This window comes from Orcinus orca, chromosome 14, assembly GCF_937001465.1.
Source record: "Orcinus orca chromosome 14, mOrcOrc1.1, whole genome shotgun sequence".
In the NCBI taxonomy this organism is placed as follows: Eukaryota; Metazoa; Chordata; class Mammalia; order Artiodactyla; family Delphinidae; genus Orcinus; species Orcinus orca.
In genome coordinates, this window is record NC_064572.1 from 11,873,977 (window position 1) to 11,894,389 (window position 20,413).

Consider the following 20,413-nt stretch of genomic DNA (forward strand, 5'->3'; position numbering starts at 1 on the left):
GAATATAGTTCTCAATATAGTACTGGGAGTTTATGAGTCTAGTAATTCAAAAAAAGGTATATAATGAAAATAAAAGCTGAAATTTGTTAAAATTCAATAAAACCAAAATATTAAGATTTAACTACAGGTTAAAATAGTAATTATATGTATTATAATGATATTAATGAAAATTTTAATGACAATATTAATGGAATAAATTTTAGTAGTAATTCACAATTATAATAACAAATTTATTATACAGACAATTTATTATAAATTTACAACAACAATAACTTAGCTCCCAGGGCAATGGTTAACACGTATACCATTTACAAATCTAGCATAGTAGTTTATTCCAAAATATTATAAATGTCTCCCTTTCTTCAAGGACAAGCCCAAGTCCTACCTTCCCCGATGCCCAACCTTCAATGATCAATCATTACTCCAAACTATAGTTTCTCAGCCACTAATCTGATCCTCAGCATCTACTGTTTTTCTATATCTTCCTAATTATATGCATTGTTTCTCAGACTATACAGTAATCTTTTTCCTGACATTAATGAAGTCTTAATCTCTATTCCATTCCGAAGTCAGATACTATAATAACACAATATAATTAATACCATGATAGAATTATGCCATGTTTGTTTAAAAAAAATGTTTCTTAGTCCTGTTACAATGGTAAAATCAACCATGAATATACAAGACATGGCTTCGTTGGTAAAAAATGGAACAGGCTATTAAATGTCTTGTTTGTAAGTTCTCAGTTTTCTGTTTTTTTAATGGGTTACATCTAATAGATAACTTTTCCTAATGCTCTTTTAATATAACAAAATGAAACATAAAGAAAGTGATTTAGATATTATCTATATTAAAGTACAGAATCTTAAAAACAATTGCCAGATTTCTCTCTAAGAGTTTATTTCTGAAACTTTCAGCTACAAGAAATAAAAAGCTTACTGTAGGCTACACTGGAAGGCAATCATAAATCTAAATTGTAAAACTTACATTTTCATTTTTTTTTTTTTAAATGGCCGTGCCAGGAGGCATGCAGGATCTTAATTCCCTGACTGGGGATCAAACCCATGCCCCCTGCAGTGGAAGCACGGAGGCTTAACCACTGGACCGCCAGGGAAGTCCCTTACATTTTTACTTTTAAAATCAAGTGAATTCTGGGACTTCCCTGGCGGTCCAGTGGTTAAGAATCTGCCTTCCAATGCAGGGGACGCGGGTTCAATCTCTGGTAAGGGAACTGAGATCCCATATGCCGCGGGGCAACTAAGCTGGTGCACCACAGCTAAAGAGCCCATGCGCTCTGGAGCCCACGTGCCAAACTAGAGAGCCCGTGAGTTGCAATTAATGAGCCTGCGCACTCTGGAGCCCGCATGCCACAAGTAGAGAGAAGCCTGCGTGTCACAACTACTGAAGCCTGCACACCTGGAGACTGTGCTCCGTAACAAGAGAAGCCACTGCAATGAGAAGCCCATGCACCGCAAGGAAGAGTAGACCCCGCTTGCCGTAACTAGAGAAAGCCCGCGCGCAGCAACAAAGAAGACCCAATGCAGCCAAAAATAAATAAATTTACAAGGAAAAAAAAAGTTTATCATATTATTGAAATAGTTGAAAGCCTCTCTAATCATCTGTGATAAATGCTTCTTTCATTTTCAGGATTACTCTATTTATGCCTGGATAATTCAGTTCCATGAGATAGTATGGCACACAAACATAATCACAGTAGCTGTGTGTGTGAATGTACAAAAAAGAAAATTTACTGCAACTACATATATATATATATATATATATATATATGTATATATATATATATATATATTTTTTTTTTTTTTTTCCGCGGTACGCGGGCCTCTCACTGTTGTGGCCTCTCCCGTTGCAGAGCACAGGCTCCGGACGCGCAGGCTCAGCAGCCATGGCTCACGGGCCCAGCCGCTCCACGGCATGTGGGATCTTCCCGGACAAAGGCACGAACCCGTGTCCCCTGCATCGGCAGGCGGACTCTCAACCACTGCGCCACCAGGGAAGCCCGCAACTATATTTTTTACTTAATTTCTTTAAACGTTTTAAGTCAAGATTTGTGATAATGTTATGTCAATTATATCTCAAGGAAACTAGAAAAAGAAAAAAAAAAGGTTTGTGTGAGAAAACTTGGAATTAACTAATTTGGTCTGGATCATATCTCTTTTTTAAGTTTAGCTAAACACCTGAAGTTAGCATAATAAAATCTGGTATGTTATATAAAATACATACCCTAGTGCTGTATCTTTATACTGGAAAAGTGTGTTTCAAAGCCAAGTGTCAGCCTAGAGCATATTAATTTAAAGACACCTCAGTGAAGTGGTTTATAAGTAAAATGATGGCAGAAGTAGAGCTACAGCACCATCAAAAAGCCACTAATACTTTCGGGAAGTACTAATTTCAACTTCATGGAAAAATCAAGAGTATTACTATAGGTTATTAACAGAGACACTGGTCCTTCAAATTTGGAAGCTCTGCATCTCAGAAAGCATCAAATTCCTTTACAAAGGCTTGAAAATCAGTCTGACACGGTTGTCTGAGGAAAGCAGTGCCTGCAGAGCTGGTTGCTCCAACCTCGCACATACAGTATTTGGTTAAGGGTGGAGGGGTCTGTCAGTAAATCAAAATGTTTGTGAGAAACTGCACACGGCAAGGGTAAACACAATGTTACACAAATATATTTAAGCCGCTCACGCCATACAGTCACTCAGTGCATCGTGAGTTTTCAAGTAGGTCTGAATTTGGGCCTGGGTGCAGTTTCTAGCACGTGTCTGGTCGGCTGTGAAATGGCAGGGGCAGCTGAAGCAGAGGACATTCAGTTCTTCTCAAGCTTTTAAACACACTCCACTCTTCCTTACAACAAATTACCTTCCAAATTTCTGTTTCTGCCACGTTCACACAAGTACTCCATGTAAACACCTCACACTTGTAACGAGAGATACTATAAACCCGTAAGGGAACAGAGCCCTGCGCACCTCACCTTTCTCAGGATGCTCTGCTTCGGGCTGATTACTGCTGCTGGAGCTCACGCTGGCGTCGAAGCCCGCGGGCGAGCTGTTCCCTTCCGACTGGAGGTCCTGGAGCTCCCCGGCCACACTATCCACTTCGATTGTGCTATCAGTCTCACTCTTGATACTGCGGACTTCTTCTTGGTTTGGGGCCAGCGGCTCCGATACTGTTACAGAAGACGGCTGCCGACTGGCTTCCGTCACGGTGACTGAGGAAGGCGACTCGGGTGTCGTGGGAGGGGTGTTGAGCACTGAGTTACTGCCACTACTCGGAAATTCCGATTTTTTGTCACTGACCTCCGCCGGCTTTTCCTCGGTGGGTTTGTCGTCGGCACTGGGTGGCGGCGGGGCAGCCAGCTCCGCGCCGGGGGAGCAGCTCTCCTCCTCGGCCACGGTCTGCAGGGACCCCTCCACCGGGCCCTCCTCCGGGGCAGGATGGGGCGGGGAGGCCGCAGCCTCGGTGTCAGAGTCGGAGAAAAGCTCTTTCAGCGTTTTTTTAGGCCACTGTCCCTGAATACTTGACCAGACATCTTTTCGATCTTTAGCTCTGCTGTTCTGAAGTCTTTCATCAGAGTTATTTGAAAGTTTTATCCTTTTTTCGGCAACTTCTGAAAATCCTGAATAGAAACCAGTTGTCCGCAGAGACTTTCTTTTCTCCTCCAAACCGTTGTATTTCTTAGTTGGTGTCGTCTTTGCTTTTGATTTTTCTTCTTCATCTTCATCTGAAGAGCTGTTGCTACTGTTTTCTATGCAGAGGGGTTCTTTGCTCTTGGCCTTCTCTTCCTTTTTGCCAGGTGATCCGGTTTTTAAACACTCCTCGGTATTGCAATACCTTCTCTTACCACGTTTTGCCGGTGGCTTTGAAGATTTGTCTGTGGCGTCCTTCTTGACATCCTTTCTCTTTTTTGTGATGTCATCTTCTTCCTCATAATCCGTATCTTCGGATAATCCTTCTATATCTTTTCTTAATCTTTCTGGAGATTTCGACGCGGATTTGACTATTACCAAATCTGCATGGACTTTGTTTTCTTCTAGCAAAGATGAACTGTTCTGTTCCTCTTTTGAAATAAGATCATTTCTGGTGTGGGTCAAATGATCAACCTTAGACTCTTCTTTGCCATTGTTATCTAGGTCTTGAACACCTGTCTCATCCTCTTGCTCACTGTCGTCAGCAGAACTTTCAGAAGCTAGAAAAGAAAGAGAAAACGAGTATGATCAGAACACTAGCAATGTCTTCTCTGTGCCAGCTAACATAAACATGGACTAGCTCCTATGTTTATAACTACCCCAGGTTGCTAGGTTTTATCCTCGTTTTACAAGTGAGGAAACTGAGCTTCAGAAAGTGAAGACATTCACCCAATGATGGAAATGTTCTATATCATGACTATAGTGGTAGTGACACTACTGTATACTTCTGCCAAAACTCATCAAATTGTAAACATAAAAGTGGTGACTTTCATTGTTCGTAAATTATACCTCAGTAAAGCTGATTATAAAAAAGAAAGAATTTTCTACAAATTTATGAGCACAAAATAGGGGAGTTAGGATGTAGTCCAAGGTTGTTCTAACTCCAAAGTCTATATTCTTATAAAAGCGTAGCCTTCATTTTTAATGTAGCAATGATCATTCAAAGATTTTGTGAGCAATGTATTTCCACGGTAGATGCTTTAAAGAACAACATAATTAAGTAACTTAGACTTTATATAAACATATCTATAGAATTTATTTCTTAAATGGTCATTTTAGTAAATAAATTCAATTAACTATTAAAAAATAATAGTTTTTATTATGATTTTAACATACCATTTATTGAGAAACTGTTATATGTCAGGTACCTTGAAATGCAATGCACAGATCATCTCATTCAATCTCACCATAACCCTATGAGCGTGTTATTAGCCCCATTTTATAGTTTAGGAGACTAGGAGTTAGAGAGGCTAAGTAAACCACCCCAAAGAGCTAAAATAAGTCAAGATCAAATCTAAATCTAAGTCGTCTGACTCCAGAATTTAGAATCTTAACTACACTACACTCTACAGAGTAGTCCATGTATATTCTTTAGCTAAATTTGTTAAAAGTAAAAAATAATTGATACAGTTAAGATGGTTAAAAACATTTAATCTTTTCAATGTGTTCCTAAATAATTGAATTTTTAAAATTATTCAAGCAATACATGTACATGGTTTTTAGACTCATAATAAATTTAGACTCATAATAAAACACCAAAAGCTCTTTTCTTCCCTCCCCAGCCTCCAAAATGTTGTAACTATTTCCTCTGATAGTTACTATCGTTATCTCTTAATAATATGCCATTCGTTGATACGTATAAGCAGTGAGGATTTTCTCTCTTATTAATACCTCTACTCCCTTCTGCCACACTTTCTACGCAAGTGGTGTTGGGAAGTTGGACAGCCGCATGTGAATCAATGAAGTTAGAACACACCCTCACTCCATACACAAAAGTAAACTCAAAATGGCTTAAAGACTTAAGTATAAGACATGACACCATAAAACTCCTAGAAGAGAACACAGGCAAAACATTCTCTGACATAAATTGTACCAGTGTTTTCTTAGGTTCATCTTCCAAGGCAACAGAAATAAAAGCAAAGATAAACAAATGGACCTAAGCAAACTTACAAGCTTTTGCACAGCCAAGGAAACCACAAACAAAACGAAAAGACAACCTATGGACTGGGAGAAAATGTCTGCAAATGATGCAACGGACAAGGGCTTAATTACCAAAATATAAAAATAGCTCATACAACTCAATAAAAAAAAAAAAAACCCTACTGAAAAGTGGGCAGAAGACGTAAACAGACATTTCTCCAAAAAAGACATACAGATGGCCAACAGGCACACGAAAAAATGCTCAACCTCACTAATTATTAGAGAAATGCAAATCAAAACTACAATGTGGTACCACCTCACAGCAGTCAGAATGGCCATCATTTAAAAAGTCTACAAATAACAAATGCTGGAGAGGGTGTGGAGAAAAGGGAACTCTCCTACACTGTTAGTGGGAATGTAACTTGGTCCAGCCACTATGGAAAACAGTATGGAGGTTCCTTAAAAAGACTAAAAACAGAGTTGCCATATGATCCAGCAGTCCCACTCCTGATAATATATATCCAGAGAAAACTATAATTTGAAAAGATACATGCACCCCAATGTTCATAGCAGCACTATTTATAACAGCCAAGACATGGAAGCAACCTAAATGTCCACTGACAGATGACTGGATAAAGAAGATGTGGTACATATATACAATGGAATGCTACTCAGCCATAAAAAAAAGAATGAAAGAATGCCATTTGCAGCAACATGGAGAGACCTAGAGATTATCATACTAAGCAAAGTAAGTCAGAAAGAGAGAGACATATTGATACCATATGATATCACTTATATGTGGAATCTAAAATATTACACAAATAAATTTATTTATGAAACAGAAACAGATTTCACAGACATAGAAAATAAGCTTATGATTACCAAAGGGTAAAGGGGGTGGGGAGGGATAAGTTAGGAGTTTGGGATTAGCAGATACAAAATACTATATATAAAATAGACAACAAGGTCCTGTATAGCACAGGGAACTATATTCAAAATCCTGTAATAAACCATAATGGAAAAGAATATGAAAAAGAATATGTATATATATGTGTAACTGAACCACTCTGTTGTACTTGGAAACTAACACAACATTGTAAATCAACTATATTTCAGTAAAAAAAAAATAAAAAATAAAATAAAATCAGAAACATAAGATATTGTACAAGAACAGAATTGTATAAAGCATGCAGAAAACAGAGTTCTTGAAAATTAAAAACATTACAGCTGTCAATAAGCATTACAGCAGTAAATTAAATAGTAAAAGGACTAAAAGATAAAGTTGAGAAAATTTCTAAGAAATTAGAGGAAAAAGACAAAAGAATAAGTAATATGTCCCTGCCAAAAGATAAGAATATTAGAGTATAATGCAGAAGGTTCAATAGCAATATAATGGCAGGTTGAGAGACAGAGAGAGAGAGAGAGAGAGAGAGAGAGAGAGAGAGAGAACAGTGAAATGCAGAGGAGGAAATCAACAAAATAATTCATGAAAACTATCCAGAACAGAAAGACACAAGTTTCTAGAATGAAACAACTTAGTAAGTACACACCACAGTGGATGAAAATACATCCACACAAGGTATAATCCTGTGAAATTTTAGGACATTAGAAACAAAGATTCAAGATTCCAGAAAAAGGGAAAGGCAAAAACAAGCAATAAAACAAGTCACATACAAAGAATCAGAAACTAGAAGAGCTCTGGACTTCACAGAAATAACACTGTAAGCAAAAAAACAGTGGAACAATGTCAGTAAAATAATTAAGGAAAAACGTCCAACCCCACTAAACCATGAATAAAGATATTTTCAGATATGGATAGTCTCTAAAAATGTATCTTCCCTCTTATTCACTTGTTCTTAAAATTTACTAGAGAATGTGCTCCACCACAATGAGTATACCAAAGAAGGTTAAAAAAACACATCAGCTATCCAAAACAAAGAAATTCTAGGGACCGCTTTGAAGAGAGAGCTCTAAAAAGTTCCCAGGAAGAGAACTGTGCATCAGATGTAGAAGGAAACCAGTGCAGACCGTGCAGTGTATTTCCAAAGGAAGTCACATGGAGGGCTATCATCCCCAAGATGCCTCCTGCCATCAACTAGATTCTTTGTATGTATTTTAGCTTGTTTCCACCATTTGGTGATGAAATTCCAGCTCTCCCCTCAATGTCTTGTGTGCCATAACCTGAATCAGATAATGACGTCACTTTACCCAGCAAAAACATTTTGTTTTGACCTACGCCTGAAAGCCAGGCGTATGTCTGGGAAGCCTGGAGTCTGAAAACGCACAGGACCTTCCTACTCCCACTGAACATATTCCTTTTGGTCACCCTCTGAGACTACGTCAGATATTCCTGTGGGGAGCCCCGATGTTTCCCAGAACGGCCTCATCACCTTGCCCTACTGAATTCCCTTCCAGAGGCTTTTGTAGACTCACAAAGAAGCTTAATATGACCTAGAGAGTCTATTCAGATAACATTCTCAGGGAGCCTTCATCTAAGTGGAAATACTGCCTTTTTTACATAGCTAGGTTTACGCTCACCACGGTTTTCAGAAAACTAAATAATATCCTCTTTAGGAATATATATAGGTTTAATATAATTCTAAAGAAAAGTAAAAGAATGATTAAGTCAGAATATTAATTACTTTTCAGGGAGACATAACTATTTTAAGTAAATACTACTTGGTCACCACTGTGGTAGACATACAATATTCGTATCATTATTCTTTAAATTATATATATATTTCCATATACTGTTCTGTATTTCTGATATAGTAGAAAATTACGAAAAATGAACTTTAGAATATTTAGATATTTACAAATAATAAATATCCGTCTGAAATAAGAGAGAAAAACAATTTCCATTACATTCAAAATCAATAAAAATTCAAACTCTCTTAAGTTATAAGAAATGTAAAGTTTGTGTTTTTTTTTAAGAAATGTAAAGCAGTTTTATGGAGATACATTCTTTTATTTCATTTGACAGATCAGATTCTCTCTTTCCTGCCAGTCAGATTTACAAAAATCTTCCCCTCCAGTACTCATCACTTTTATTATTTGTTAAACTTCATTCTGCCTTAAACATTAAGCAATAAGGACATCATAAAAGAGATCATAATAAATATAATCAAGATAAGCAAAGTTTGGTATTCTTTACAAAAAGTTCAGTATAATTTTATACTCTGATATTGCATAATACAAACTATGTTTTACATGTCTACAGAAAGGATGGTACCTGAAAAGAACACAGTAATAGTACCAGAGGTTGAATATTAAATTTTAACTGAAATCTAATGGTGCCCTCAGCTCTACTAATAACAGAAATATTTCCAAGCCTCAATCAATGGCTGATTTTATTTCAAGTAATAACAGAGTCAACAAAATTCTGGTTCAATTAAAAACAGAGAATTTGATAATGTCACTGAATTACCTTTATAGAATTTGATTTATAAAAATTAAAACAAATACTTGCATGCAACAGGATATTTGTTATGTTTACCTTGAAGTCCATTAAGGATAGAAGTGATTTCTATGGATTTAATATGAGCTGTATCAGAGTTTTTGGCATCAGTAAGATCCAGTTTGGATACCATTTCAGGAGATGGATTTGTCTGAAATGGTGGTTTTGACAAGCGCCGAAGTTTACAGTTCTTAGGAGAATACTTTTCATCTTTGTCTTTTTCTTTGTCTAATTTATTCTAGGTTAAGAAAAAAAAAAGGTATCCCATGTTAGCCATAACAGATCATGAGGCATTTATTAGTCACAATGTTAAAATTCATTTTTAACTCAACATTAGACTATTATTAAAAAACATACAAAGAAAGAATACAAACAGTCCCACAAAACAGTCAGAAATGTTTTTTCAAAGTTATTTTACAGGATGAGAAATAAGTTTTTGTCTAATATTTATATTTTAATAGTGGAAATAAATTAGCAATCAGATAGGCAATTAAGACTAGCAAACTTCCCTACTGCTAATAATTGGTGTTACAAAGTCTGTAAAAATTAAATCACAATAGGCTTAAATTAAATATTCACTAAAAAAAACAGAAACATAATTTCAAGCTGATAGTTCTAAAACCTGTAAGATTCTCAATATAAAATGAGAGTTGGGAATTACACAACTTCAAATATCTTCATTCAGTTGACAGCAGGGAGTAACAAACAAATGACTTGCTATAAAGTCAAGTCAGTGGGGCAACCCTCCTGTATGACTGATAATGTTTCAGGAAAAAATGAGAAAATTTTTGAAATTCTCTATTTACGAACAGATGAGCAGAGGTTAATATATTTCTTGGAAACTATTTTTTAAATTTGTTTTAAAAATTATTTATAGGACTTCCCTGGTGGCACAGTGGTTAAGAACCCGCCTGCCAATGCAGGGGACACGGGTTTGAGCCCTGGTCCGGGAAGATCCCACATGCCGCAGGGCAACTAAACCCATGTGCCACAACTACTGAGTCTGCGCTCTAGAGCCCTCAAGCCACAACTACTGAGCCCACGTGCCACAACTACTGAAGCCCACGTGCCTAGAGCCCATGCTCCGCAACAAGAGAAGCCACCGCAATGAGAAGCCCGCGCACCACAACGAAGAGTAGCCCCCACTCATGGCAACTAGAGAAAGCCCGCACTCAGCAACGAAGACCCAATGCAGCCAAAGATAAATAAATAAAATAATTACAAAAAAAATTTATAGGAAAAATAATTTAGACAAGCTTCTAAATGATAATGTAGAGCACTACGTAGAAGTAAACAATTCTGAAGTCCTGTTATATAGTGAGAATATAGAACATGACTGGCTATTTTTACAATTCTCCCAAAGATGGTACATAATTAGTATCATTCTGGATACTAGAGGAGAAGTTATTCTGTTCAGGGTAGTGGTTCTCTAAGTGTGGACATTAGCGACATTAGCATCTCCTGGGAATTTGTTAGAAGTGAAAACTCCTCGAACCAGACTCAGATCTAGTGAATCAGAAACGCTGGGGATGGGCCAATCTAAGTTTCAACAAGTCCTTCAGGTGACTGTAACACATGTTCAAGTGTGAGATCCACTGACTTAGAGCACGTGGGCTGAATTCTCTGGATGCACTGAGGCGGCTTATGTGTAGGTAGACTACCAAAACCTCTCAATGATTAGTGCTCTTCTCATTTTCCTATTCTTGCCAGCCTTTTCATCACTTTATACCACAGATCATAATATACCATGCATTGTGAAGGCAAAAATAGTCTACCCCACGCAAATTTCAAATATGGCTTTTAACGCCTATCAGAGGACAGCCTTGAAAATAGTGGTTCTCACAGTCAGATGAGATCGAGTGATGGGTATACAATATTAAATATTTTCTAGGAAGCTTTTTCAAAATTCACATGCCTCTTCCCTTATGACCCAGAATTTTAAATGCCTGGAAGGGGCCGAAAACTAAATTGAGAATTAAATAAATATTTAGAAAAAATTCTCCAAGTGTAATATTCTAACATTGATTCTCCTACCCCCCACCCTATCTTCTACCTGAGAAATACTACTTCTAAAACTTGCTCTGTGTAAGGAAACTGGCTTGTTAGTGCCACACACACACAGCTCTTCTAAGTAGCTTAGAGCGATGCTAAATGTAGCATGACTTCCAATAAAGACCAAGAGTGTCCTGAGTTGTAGCTACTGAGTTGCTATACCAAAACTTTAAAAATATGGACCCAATTTCACAGTGAGAAAAGAATAATCACTCTAGGGGAAACCTTTCAGTATTTAGGGCCACTAGGGTATCATTTAGCCAGAAAGTAAATAGCTCCTCACTTTTAATATGAAAATTGAATTTCAGGAGAACTATTAAACACTTCAACTATATATACCATTCAAAGTATTAAAGAGCCATTAAAAAGATTTAAAAATATTCTAAAACCTAGTTAATGGTTCTACTTTCTAATAAAACATTAGAAAGATTCAGTCTTAGAATGAATAAGCGTAATTCTATCATACATAAAAGTAACCTTAATTTCCATACAAGCTCATTAATAGATTCCCCACGGTATCTATGTAGAGTTTGCCTAATAGTGTCTTGTGAACACATTCTAAGCCACTACATATATGGTCAGAGAAAGATGAAGAAAAAAGAAGAGCTTCAGATAGGCTCTCCTCTGCCTTCAGACACTTCCTTCTCTTCCTCTAACGGTTTACAGCTATTACAGTAACCCCAGGGCTCCCAGCCACAATATTTAATGACTCCTAGTTGGGAGACTAGAGGTGTAGGAAACAGTTGAAATGGGTAAGTGAAATCTGGCTGAGTGGACTTATACAATGTTGGAACTGAAAAAGCCTCAAAGATCATTTAGTACTGTTTTCAAAATGCCTTTCCATAAGCTGACAATCTTAATTGTACGCAAATCTAGCATTTGATAAATTTGCTATTTCAAGAGAGTATTTCCATTCTACTAACACTAATGCACACACAATACTCATTTTGGAGGCAACGTTCCTTCATTAAGAGCTATAATACAGCAAAATAAGCACTTACCTTTATTTTCTTGCGATGTTTTATCTTTGGCACATTTTTATCAGCAGGTCGTACTATTTTATCTGCTTTAATCCATTCATCATATCTAAAATTGAAGGAAATTAACATAAATATAAAACACATACCACAGAAGGAACCATGCCATATTACAGAGAAACTTGTAAATAGAATCAGAACATTTCAGAACTGGAAAGGGCCTTGCAGGCCACCTGGTTCAAGAAATAAAGTTACCATGGCTCAAAGAGAGAGATGAAGTGACCTATCCAAGGACACAATGTCAGCTACTGGCTGCGCTAAGACTCAGCAAGGTCTCTGGACTCCTGGACTAGCGCGCACTCCTTGCTCCGCTGCCCCAATGAGAAACCAAGTCCGTGCAACAGCTATGAAGAGAAATCCCATACTCCCATATAGAAATCCTATACTTTTTTGTATACTTTGTTGTGTTCGTAAGCAGCAAGTAGCCCATTTTTCCTAACCGTGTCAGGAAGCTATAAGGGGAAGCACAGCTCTGCCAAGCCTCCAGTGCTGAGACACTTCCTACGTGTGCAGGCAGCTGAGGGCCAACAGTCGTGATGGCCTCTCCACTCAGTGCTGGCAGTCTGCATGATTTTACAGGGTGCAAGTCAGTACTGACTGCAATAAATCTACTTGTTTAAAGGGGAAAAAAAAAGACAGTTTATTTTCGTAAAAACTCAGCCAGAAAGAAGAAACATTAAAAACAAATTAACCTCTTTTTATGTTTGAAAGTTATCTACATTTATTCTGGAAAATGGGAAAACTCACTGACATTTTTAACTCAAGAAAATGAACAACTGAAAATGAGCTTTTAAATTAAAATGTCCTCATTACCAGAGGTATTAAGTGAAGTAATAAAGACCTTAAGTCAGGAAGCAAATGACCTGGGTCATTAGCTTATTAATAAATTACATTCTTGCTCTAGATAGGCCTAGTTGTATCTGTAACAAGTCCCAGGCAGAGCTATACTGCTGGTGCAAACCACGGGCTGTGGCAAAGCTGAGGGCTCAGCCCCACAATGGTTACGGCAGTGTCTGCTAGAAGCTGCTGAGGGCCACAGTGATAACTGGAGAGGACGAGGAAAGAATGGAATGAGTTCTAGAAAAGTCTTTACATATCCTTGCTGACTAGTTATGTGGCCCCGGTCAAGACGTTCTCAACCTCAGACTTAGTTCGTTCTGTATAAGGACCACATTAAAAAGATAAAATAAAAAATAAGACTGCATATCACATATGGCTCTTTGAGGATCAAATATATGATAAGTGCTTTGAAACAGTTTAAGTCAAATATTATTCTTCTACTAAACACACTCCTCTGGTATATATACTGGCACACTAGCACCTACCTGTACATTTATAGTAATTTTAATTTTCCCATTAATACTCAAAATTGCATGATGCTTGACAAGAAAGCAATTTAGTTCCTTCCAAAATTAGAGTGAAGGTGAAGAATGAACAGAAAATATATCTGCCCTCTACAAATTTGAATGTGAACTTCTAGAAGTTGCTCTTACTTGAATATAGTTATGGAAATCAGTGCTATGTACTTTAAGAAAAAACAAAACAAGCTTTCTATCTTCTTATGAGATAAACTAAAAACAGTTCATGATGGTTACACATAACATCAGCATAAGCTAAACGAAGATATAAGAGATTTTTACCTTTCTTAACCAAAGACTACCTGTTGTACAATTAATTTTGTAATACCAGACATTTTGACTACCAGTAAGAGTACTATTCAATTCCACTTGGATTTTTGACATGAATTATTATATTTCAAATTCGGGTGAAACAGTGGCTTTCAATGCAAGAATATCACCAAGATATTGTAGCTTTGATGGAGCACCAAACACATCAAACAAGCAAAAAATACTTGCTGTCCCCATAGTTACAATGTTCACCGTGACAGAGAAAGATTTCTTTACGAGTCAGAGGTAATGTATTTTGCTTAAATTCTCTTAGGAACAAGGTATAAGGAACATATACATAAATAAAATAGTGGTTACTCCACATGGTACAGGCTGATGCTCACTGCCTAAAGCTCCACAAGAGTACGGATACTATATGATAACTATTTTCTCCTCCTCCACCCAAACATAAACTAAGGATGGTATATAAGAGGACTGGTTATCAGAAGAACTTTAGTGAGTTTGGGGGTGGAAAGAGGGTTGAGCCAGGCAGGAAACAAAAAAGAAAGATTCTGGAATTAGAAGAAACAAACTATGTACGCTTCTAAAATACTTGAACAGCAGTGATTAAACATGATGGTCTTACTATTCTACGTAACAATTTTGTTTGAAAACTACTGAATGTTCTGTATGGTTTTAGGAGATTCCTTGGGAAATTCTTTAGATATGTTTCCTACTAGAGCAATTACACGGTAATGTATGGTTCTATAAGTATTAGCTAATATTTAAACTGTGACTCGTTTATTATTTGCCTCTTTCTATTCTCCTTTCTCAGTGCTTTTTGTTTGTTCAGGCATTCCCTTGTTCTAATACTATTCTTTTAGATTTTTTTTCTTTTTTCAGCTAGATTTACGCTGCCTTTCATAAAATGTAATAACACAATGTTGTTATTGTTATTATAATTAATATCCTTCAGAACTAGAACATGCCTTAAAAATCTATCAAGAATTTATTTCACAGATTGAGAAACTCAAACCATGGAAGCGAACTCACGTTGCAAGCTACAGGCTTGCCAAAAACCACTATGTGAGGAGTTAGAGAAGAACGGGAAATGGACTGCCTGTTCAACAGTGTAATACTAGAATGATTACTACTAGGCAGGCCAGGTCCTGTTCAGAGTAAGCATACAGAAGAGTCCAGACCAGCAACTGAAAAAGCCTCATTAAGAATGTACAGTATGGGGCTTCCCTGGTGGCGCAATGGTTGAGAGTCCGCTTGCCGATGCAGGGGACACGGGTTCGTGCCCTGGTCCGGGAAGATCCCACGTGCCGCGGAGCGGCTGGGCCCGTGAGCCATGGCCACTGAGCCTGCGCGTCCGGAGCCTGTGCTCCGCAACGGGAGAGGCCACAACAGTGAGAGGCCCGCGTACCGAAAAAAAAAAAAAAGAATGCACAGTATGAACCAATCCTCGAGGAGGGAGAACGGATGAAAACAATGCGTGAGAATTTTGGTTAAGGTAGCTTTTTCAAATTACAAATGCCTTTAACCAAACAGAGGTTGAGACCAGTGATGTAAACATTAACAGAAGGGCTTCCCTGGTGGCGCAGTGGTTGAGAGTCCGCCTGCCTTTGCAGGGGACGCGGGTTCGTGCCCCGGTCCGGGAAGATCCCACATGCCGCGGAGCGGCTGGGCTCGTGAGCCATGGCCACAGAGCCTGCGTGTCCGGAGCCTGTGCTCCGCAACGGGAGAGGCCACAACAGTGAGAGGCCCGCGTACCGCAAAAAAACCCAAAACCAAAAAAAAAAAAAAAAAATTAACAGAAATATTTCAAAATGTAATGAAGTTCCAAGTAGCACTTTAGTTGCCTGACTAATCTTACAAGGAAAAAAAAAAAAAAACGATGATCAGAAAATAGAGATAGCTATAACTGATCATTGTATATATTTTAAAAATAGGAAATGTTCTTTCCCTTTATGTAATTACTGATTACAGTACTATTCAGGAGTTCTATTCTCTTTTCTTTTCTTTTTTGTTTTTGGCTGCAAGGCATGTGGGATTCTAGTTCCCCAACCAGGGATCAAACATGCGCCCCCTGCACTGGAAGCATGGCGTCTTGACCACTGGACCACCAAGGAAGTCCATGAGTTCTATTTTCTTTACAGTATACTTTCAAAGACCAGGAAGGAGAGAAACATAAATTCATGTGGGAAAAAAGCAAAACGATACACCCCGAAAGGCAACATTTCCTACTGACACTAAATTATATAAGAAAGAGGTCAATTTAATTTTTATTTTACTAGTGTTTGTTAATTTAAATTAAGTAATATTAGTGGGTTAAGATCTCTGATTCCCTATCAAATACCAAGAATAAAGACTTGAATGAAGGGAATTTAGTTCAGAACTACAGAAAAAGCTGCCACTGATTCTGTTTATTCTATATAAATGTAAACTTTTTATATAGTCTATTTAATATACATTAAAAAGAGATTACAGCACATTTACTTTAGGCATAAGAAAATAGTCAAAGAAGATAGAAAATGGGAAAATTTAGTTCAAATTCAAATATCTTGGACACCATAGAAATCGAAATTACAGGGAAGTGGCAAACAGCAGAAAATTGTAGCTAAGAAATAGAAGACCATGAAATATTTCTCATTTCTCCTTGGGGCACCATACCAAGTACAGTATCCATTCATCCCTCAAAATACATTCTTAAAGAATATAAGAATTGGGGCTTCCCTGGTGGCACAGTGGTTGAGAGTCCGCCTGCCGATGCAGGGGACGCGGGTTCGTGCCCCGGTCCGGGAAGATCCCACATGCCGCGGAGCAGCTGGGCCCATGAGCCATGGCCGCTGAGCCTGCGAGTCCGGAGCCTGTGCTCCGCAACGGGAGAGGCCACAACAGTGAGAGGCCCGCGTACCGCAAAAAAAAAAAAAAAAGAATACAAGAATTTAAAAAACTAAGTCAAATATAAATTTTTTGGTTTTAAAATGCTTCCATCCTCTGAAACATTCCCAAATACATGGACATGCTGTACTTCGCTCACAATGGCTCTCCAATATTCTTGATTCGGCTTTAAGTACCACAAAGTGAATCAAGACATTAGAACGCATATTCTGATGGGGTCTCTCTACTGTGCAGGAACTACAAACAGCTATTTAGGGCAACAGGTATTCAAAGAAACCACGTTATTGTTAAATACCTAGATTTCTCCCCAAGGCTAGCAGGCCTATTGCTGTCAGCTCTCATGTTCTGTGATAATGTAGCTTGAAAACTAGGAGAGAAATTTAAGCTAAGTGGTTGGCCTACAAACAAAATGACCTGCACCTTTAATCCAAGCAATAGAGTTTTATGAGAATGTCTGAGGAAAACAAGGAAGTTTGGATTATTGATATAAACTATACTACCTTTAGTTGGACTTTAAATTTAGAAATTACGAACAGAAGAGAGTAATTGGCCTGTTTGTGACAAAAGGAAATACAGTTTGCCAGGGCACAAGGAAAAGATTACTAAATGCTTCCATTTAAAAAAAATATCAAAAAACAAAGAAAAACAAATATCGGGACAAATATTAACAAACACTGAGTTCGAAAATGAAGACTAAGTCTGTTAATGATTAGCCCATACTTTTTCAATTCAGTTATCAATAAATTCATTGTAATTAATGCGTGGAGTCTAGACAAGTATCTTATCTGATATTTAAAGTACTAAGGAAAATATTTTCAAAGAATATGCTGTCTTATTTGAGAACAGTCTATTGAGATCATCTAACATTCAACTAACGGAATAAACATGAATGACCAGATGCATGAGCAACTCATTTAACTTCTAGCCGTCTGTTCCCTGACCTACCTAAAATGAAGAAGGTAGAACAGATGATCCCCCAAATTAAAAAATTATATGAAACTCCCAGACTAGAAGTCTACACAGGGCTTATTCACTCGACAGATACTTCTTAGGTACCTATCATGTGACAGGCTCTGCGCTAGGCACTGGGTAATAAATGCACCACAGCTCCTTATCGAGTTGTTTACAATTTAACAGAGAGGACCACACTAATCAGTCATTACGTAAGTAATAATACAAACCTCTGAACCATTCAAACAAAGTTGCTACATAAATATTTGAAATTTTAATGTGTCGAATTAAAATATTTATACAAAGCTAAAAGGAACCATTCAGAGACCATAGCATACTTGCTCTCACCAGAGAAAAACAGAGTTCTAAAAAGAAAACGTTTTGACTTTTTTTTGGATCTGTTGGCAAATCATCTAAGAAATCATTTAGCAACAATAAAAATGGAAAAGAACATTAGTCAACCAGACATAAGATACCAAAATGGTTACTGTGCCCACATCAGTTCAGATTTTGGTTCTGCTTAAACCTAACTAAACCACTTTCAAAGAAATATCATCAGCCATGTATTAATATAAACCCACAGAATAATTACATGCAGAATAAGGATACCGTACAAATAATTTCAACAACAAAACTGAACTGACAAAATACTTAAAAACTCATTATTTAAAATATGCATACAGATTATAAAAGATAAAATCTAATAACTAACCGTTAATGTAAGTGAAATATTAACATCATTTGTATGTCGTTTTCTGTAATGGAGAGACTCATTTCATAATTGCTGAACAATATATTTTATATCCTGCCTATCTATAGGCAAAAAACTTAATATATGTCATAAAACTAACTTAGCTTTTAAAAACCTCACATCTAAAGTGGAAATTTAGGCCCTCTTTAGCATGGAAAGGAATTCTTTCCCCCTTAATTGAGTAAGAAAATAGGAGGGAAGAAATATGATATTGTAATAGAAAAAAAGGCCAAGTCACGATGAAGAGCAGCACTAGTTATTATCAATTATAAACTTTATAAGCAGTTTAATCAATATTTACCTACTTTATGAATTTTCTATAATAATCTCAATTTACGTATTTATTTTTAATGTGCGAGAATATCTAAAGCAAAATTTATAGAGACCTACTGACTACAGTTTAATGCTTTTAGTCATGTACTTAGGATAAAACAAAGATAAAAGCATCATATTATTGAAAAAATAAAATTCTAAGCATGCTATTAACATTTCATATTTCCACTCCATACAACACTGTTAAATCCACATCAAAGAAACAGGAATGGTGTTCATTGTAATAAAGAATATAATAGTAGGATGATAAAAACATGAATATTATAGCATCATCATATTAAAGATTTGACACAAATAGCCCAAGAGAAACGTACTGTAATTATATAGATCTGTTTTCCTAGAGAATTTAACTTTGTAAAATGAAACAAAGGTGTAGGTCTTCAGGCAGAGGTAGTATCAATATATAATGTTAAGAACACATCACAGAGCATTGTAACAGGCTTATAAGGACCACTGCAAATGGTTAACAACTCTGGCACTCGTATTTTGTGATGCAGATACTGACTTCTAAAAGTATCCCCAAAGTTTGTTTTATTAATATTTGATAAGCTTAGGGGATTAGTCTGTTTGTGCACATTTAGACAAACATACTGATGTAACTTGCCAATCTACAAAACTATGAAATGGAATAGGTCCAAGTTAATGCTTTACATTAAATGTACCTGTCAATCTACAAAAAATACTAAATGGAACAGGCCCAGTTAAGTAAACACGCAGAGAGAGAACAAGAGAGAGAGAAAGGAAAAAAAGGAAGAAGGAAAGAGAGAGAGGCCATTTGAGTGCAAAAATATATGAGTTTATTAATCTTCTTCACAAATGAAATTTTTATTTTCACTTGCACTGAAAAACTAACCAACTCCAAAGTCATTTTTTAAGTAAAATTTTATATATATATATATATATTTTTTTTTTTTTTTGCGGTACACAGGCCTCTCACTGTTGTGGCCTCTCCCGTTGCGGAGCACAGGCTCCGGACACACAGGCTCAGCGGCCATGGCTCACGGGCCCAGCCGCTCCGCGGCATGTAGGATCTTCCCGGACCAGGGCACGAACCCGCGTCCCCTGCATCGGCAGGCAGACTCTCAACCACTGTGCCACCAGGGAAGCCCCCGAAATTCATTTTTATGTTCCCCTTGTTCATTGCTTATAAGCTTTCGTTTAAATTTCTCTACATGTAGGACTGTCTGATACAAAGCATCTGCGTGCTGTAAAAGAATTTTTCACATGAGCAGTAACATACAGTCCTTTGACTTCCCTAGTAGTTTTTAATTTTAATGCTTTATAGCATAAACAGAAGTAAATAGGCTAGGAGACTGTGACATAACGGTTTATGGAGACAAGAGTTTGGAGATGACAGTGAGGTATCAAGAAAAGAAGAATGGCACACAGGAGGAGCAGGAGTGTGCAAAGATAATAGGAAGACTTTGTGAAAGAGATATGGGCAATGTTCCCTTTCTCCCCTTAAAACAGGCTGACAGATATTTCCTTGGAAACCATTGTCAAATGGCCTTCATTTATAGTTCTTTAACTTTCAACTATAAAAATAAAGCAGACAACTTCCTAGATAGAGTACCTTGCTTTCCTTTCTATCATTACCAGAATAATTATTTCAAAGCATACGAGTAGAAAAACTTTGTACTCTTATCAATATTCCTAAGTCCAAAGGCATGTACAATGTAAGTATGGCAGGGAAG

At 37.1% G+C, this 20,413-nt stretch overlaps 1 protein-coding gene across 7 annotated transcripts in view; it reads right to left on the bottom strand.

Annotated features, from left to right (window-relative positions):
* The window catches only part of ARID4B (AT-rich interaction domain 4B), a 126,606-nt gene that overhangs the window by 8,641 nt on the left and 97,552 nt on the right, over positions 1-20,413 (bottom strand). For all 7 annotated transcript variants that reach the window (XM_004271545.4, XM_033431263.2, XM_033431262.2 and 4 more), the window contains 3 exons: positions 12,135-12,219; positions 9,121-9,319; positions 2,990-4,204 (listed from right to left, as the gene is read on the bottom strand). In XM_004271545.4, the coding sequence (XP_004271593.1) occupies positions 2,990-4,204; positions 9,121-9,319; positions 12,135-12,219 (1,499 nt within the window). The remainder of the gene's footprint in view (positions 1-2,989; positions 4,205-9,120; positions 9,320-12,134; positions 12,220-20,413) is intronic.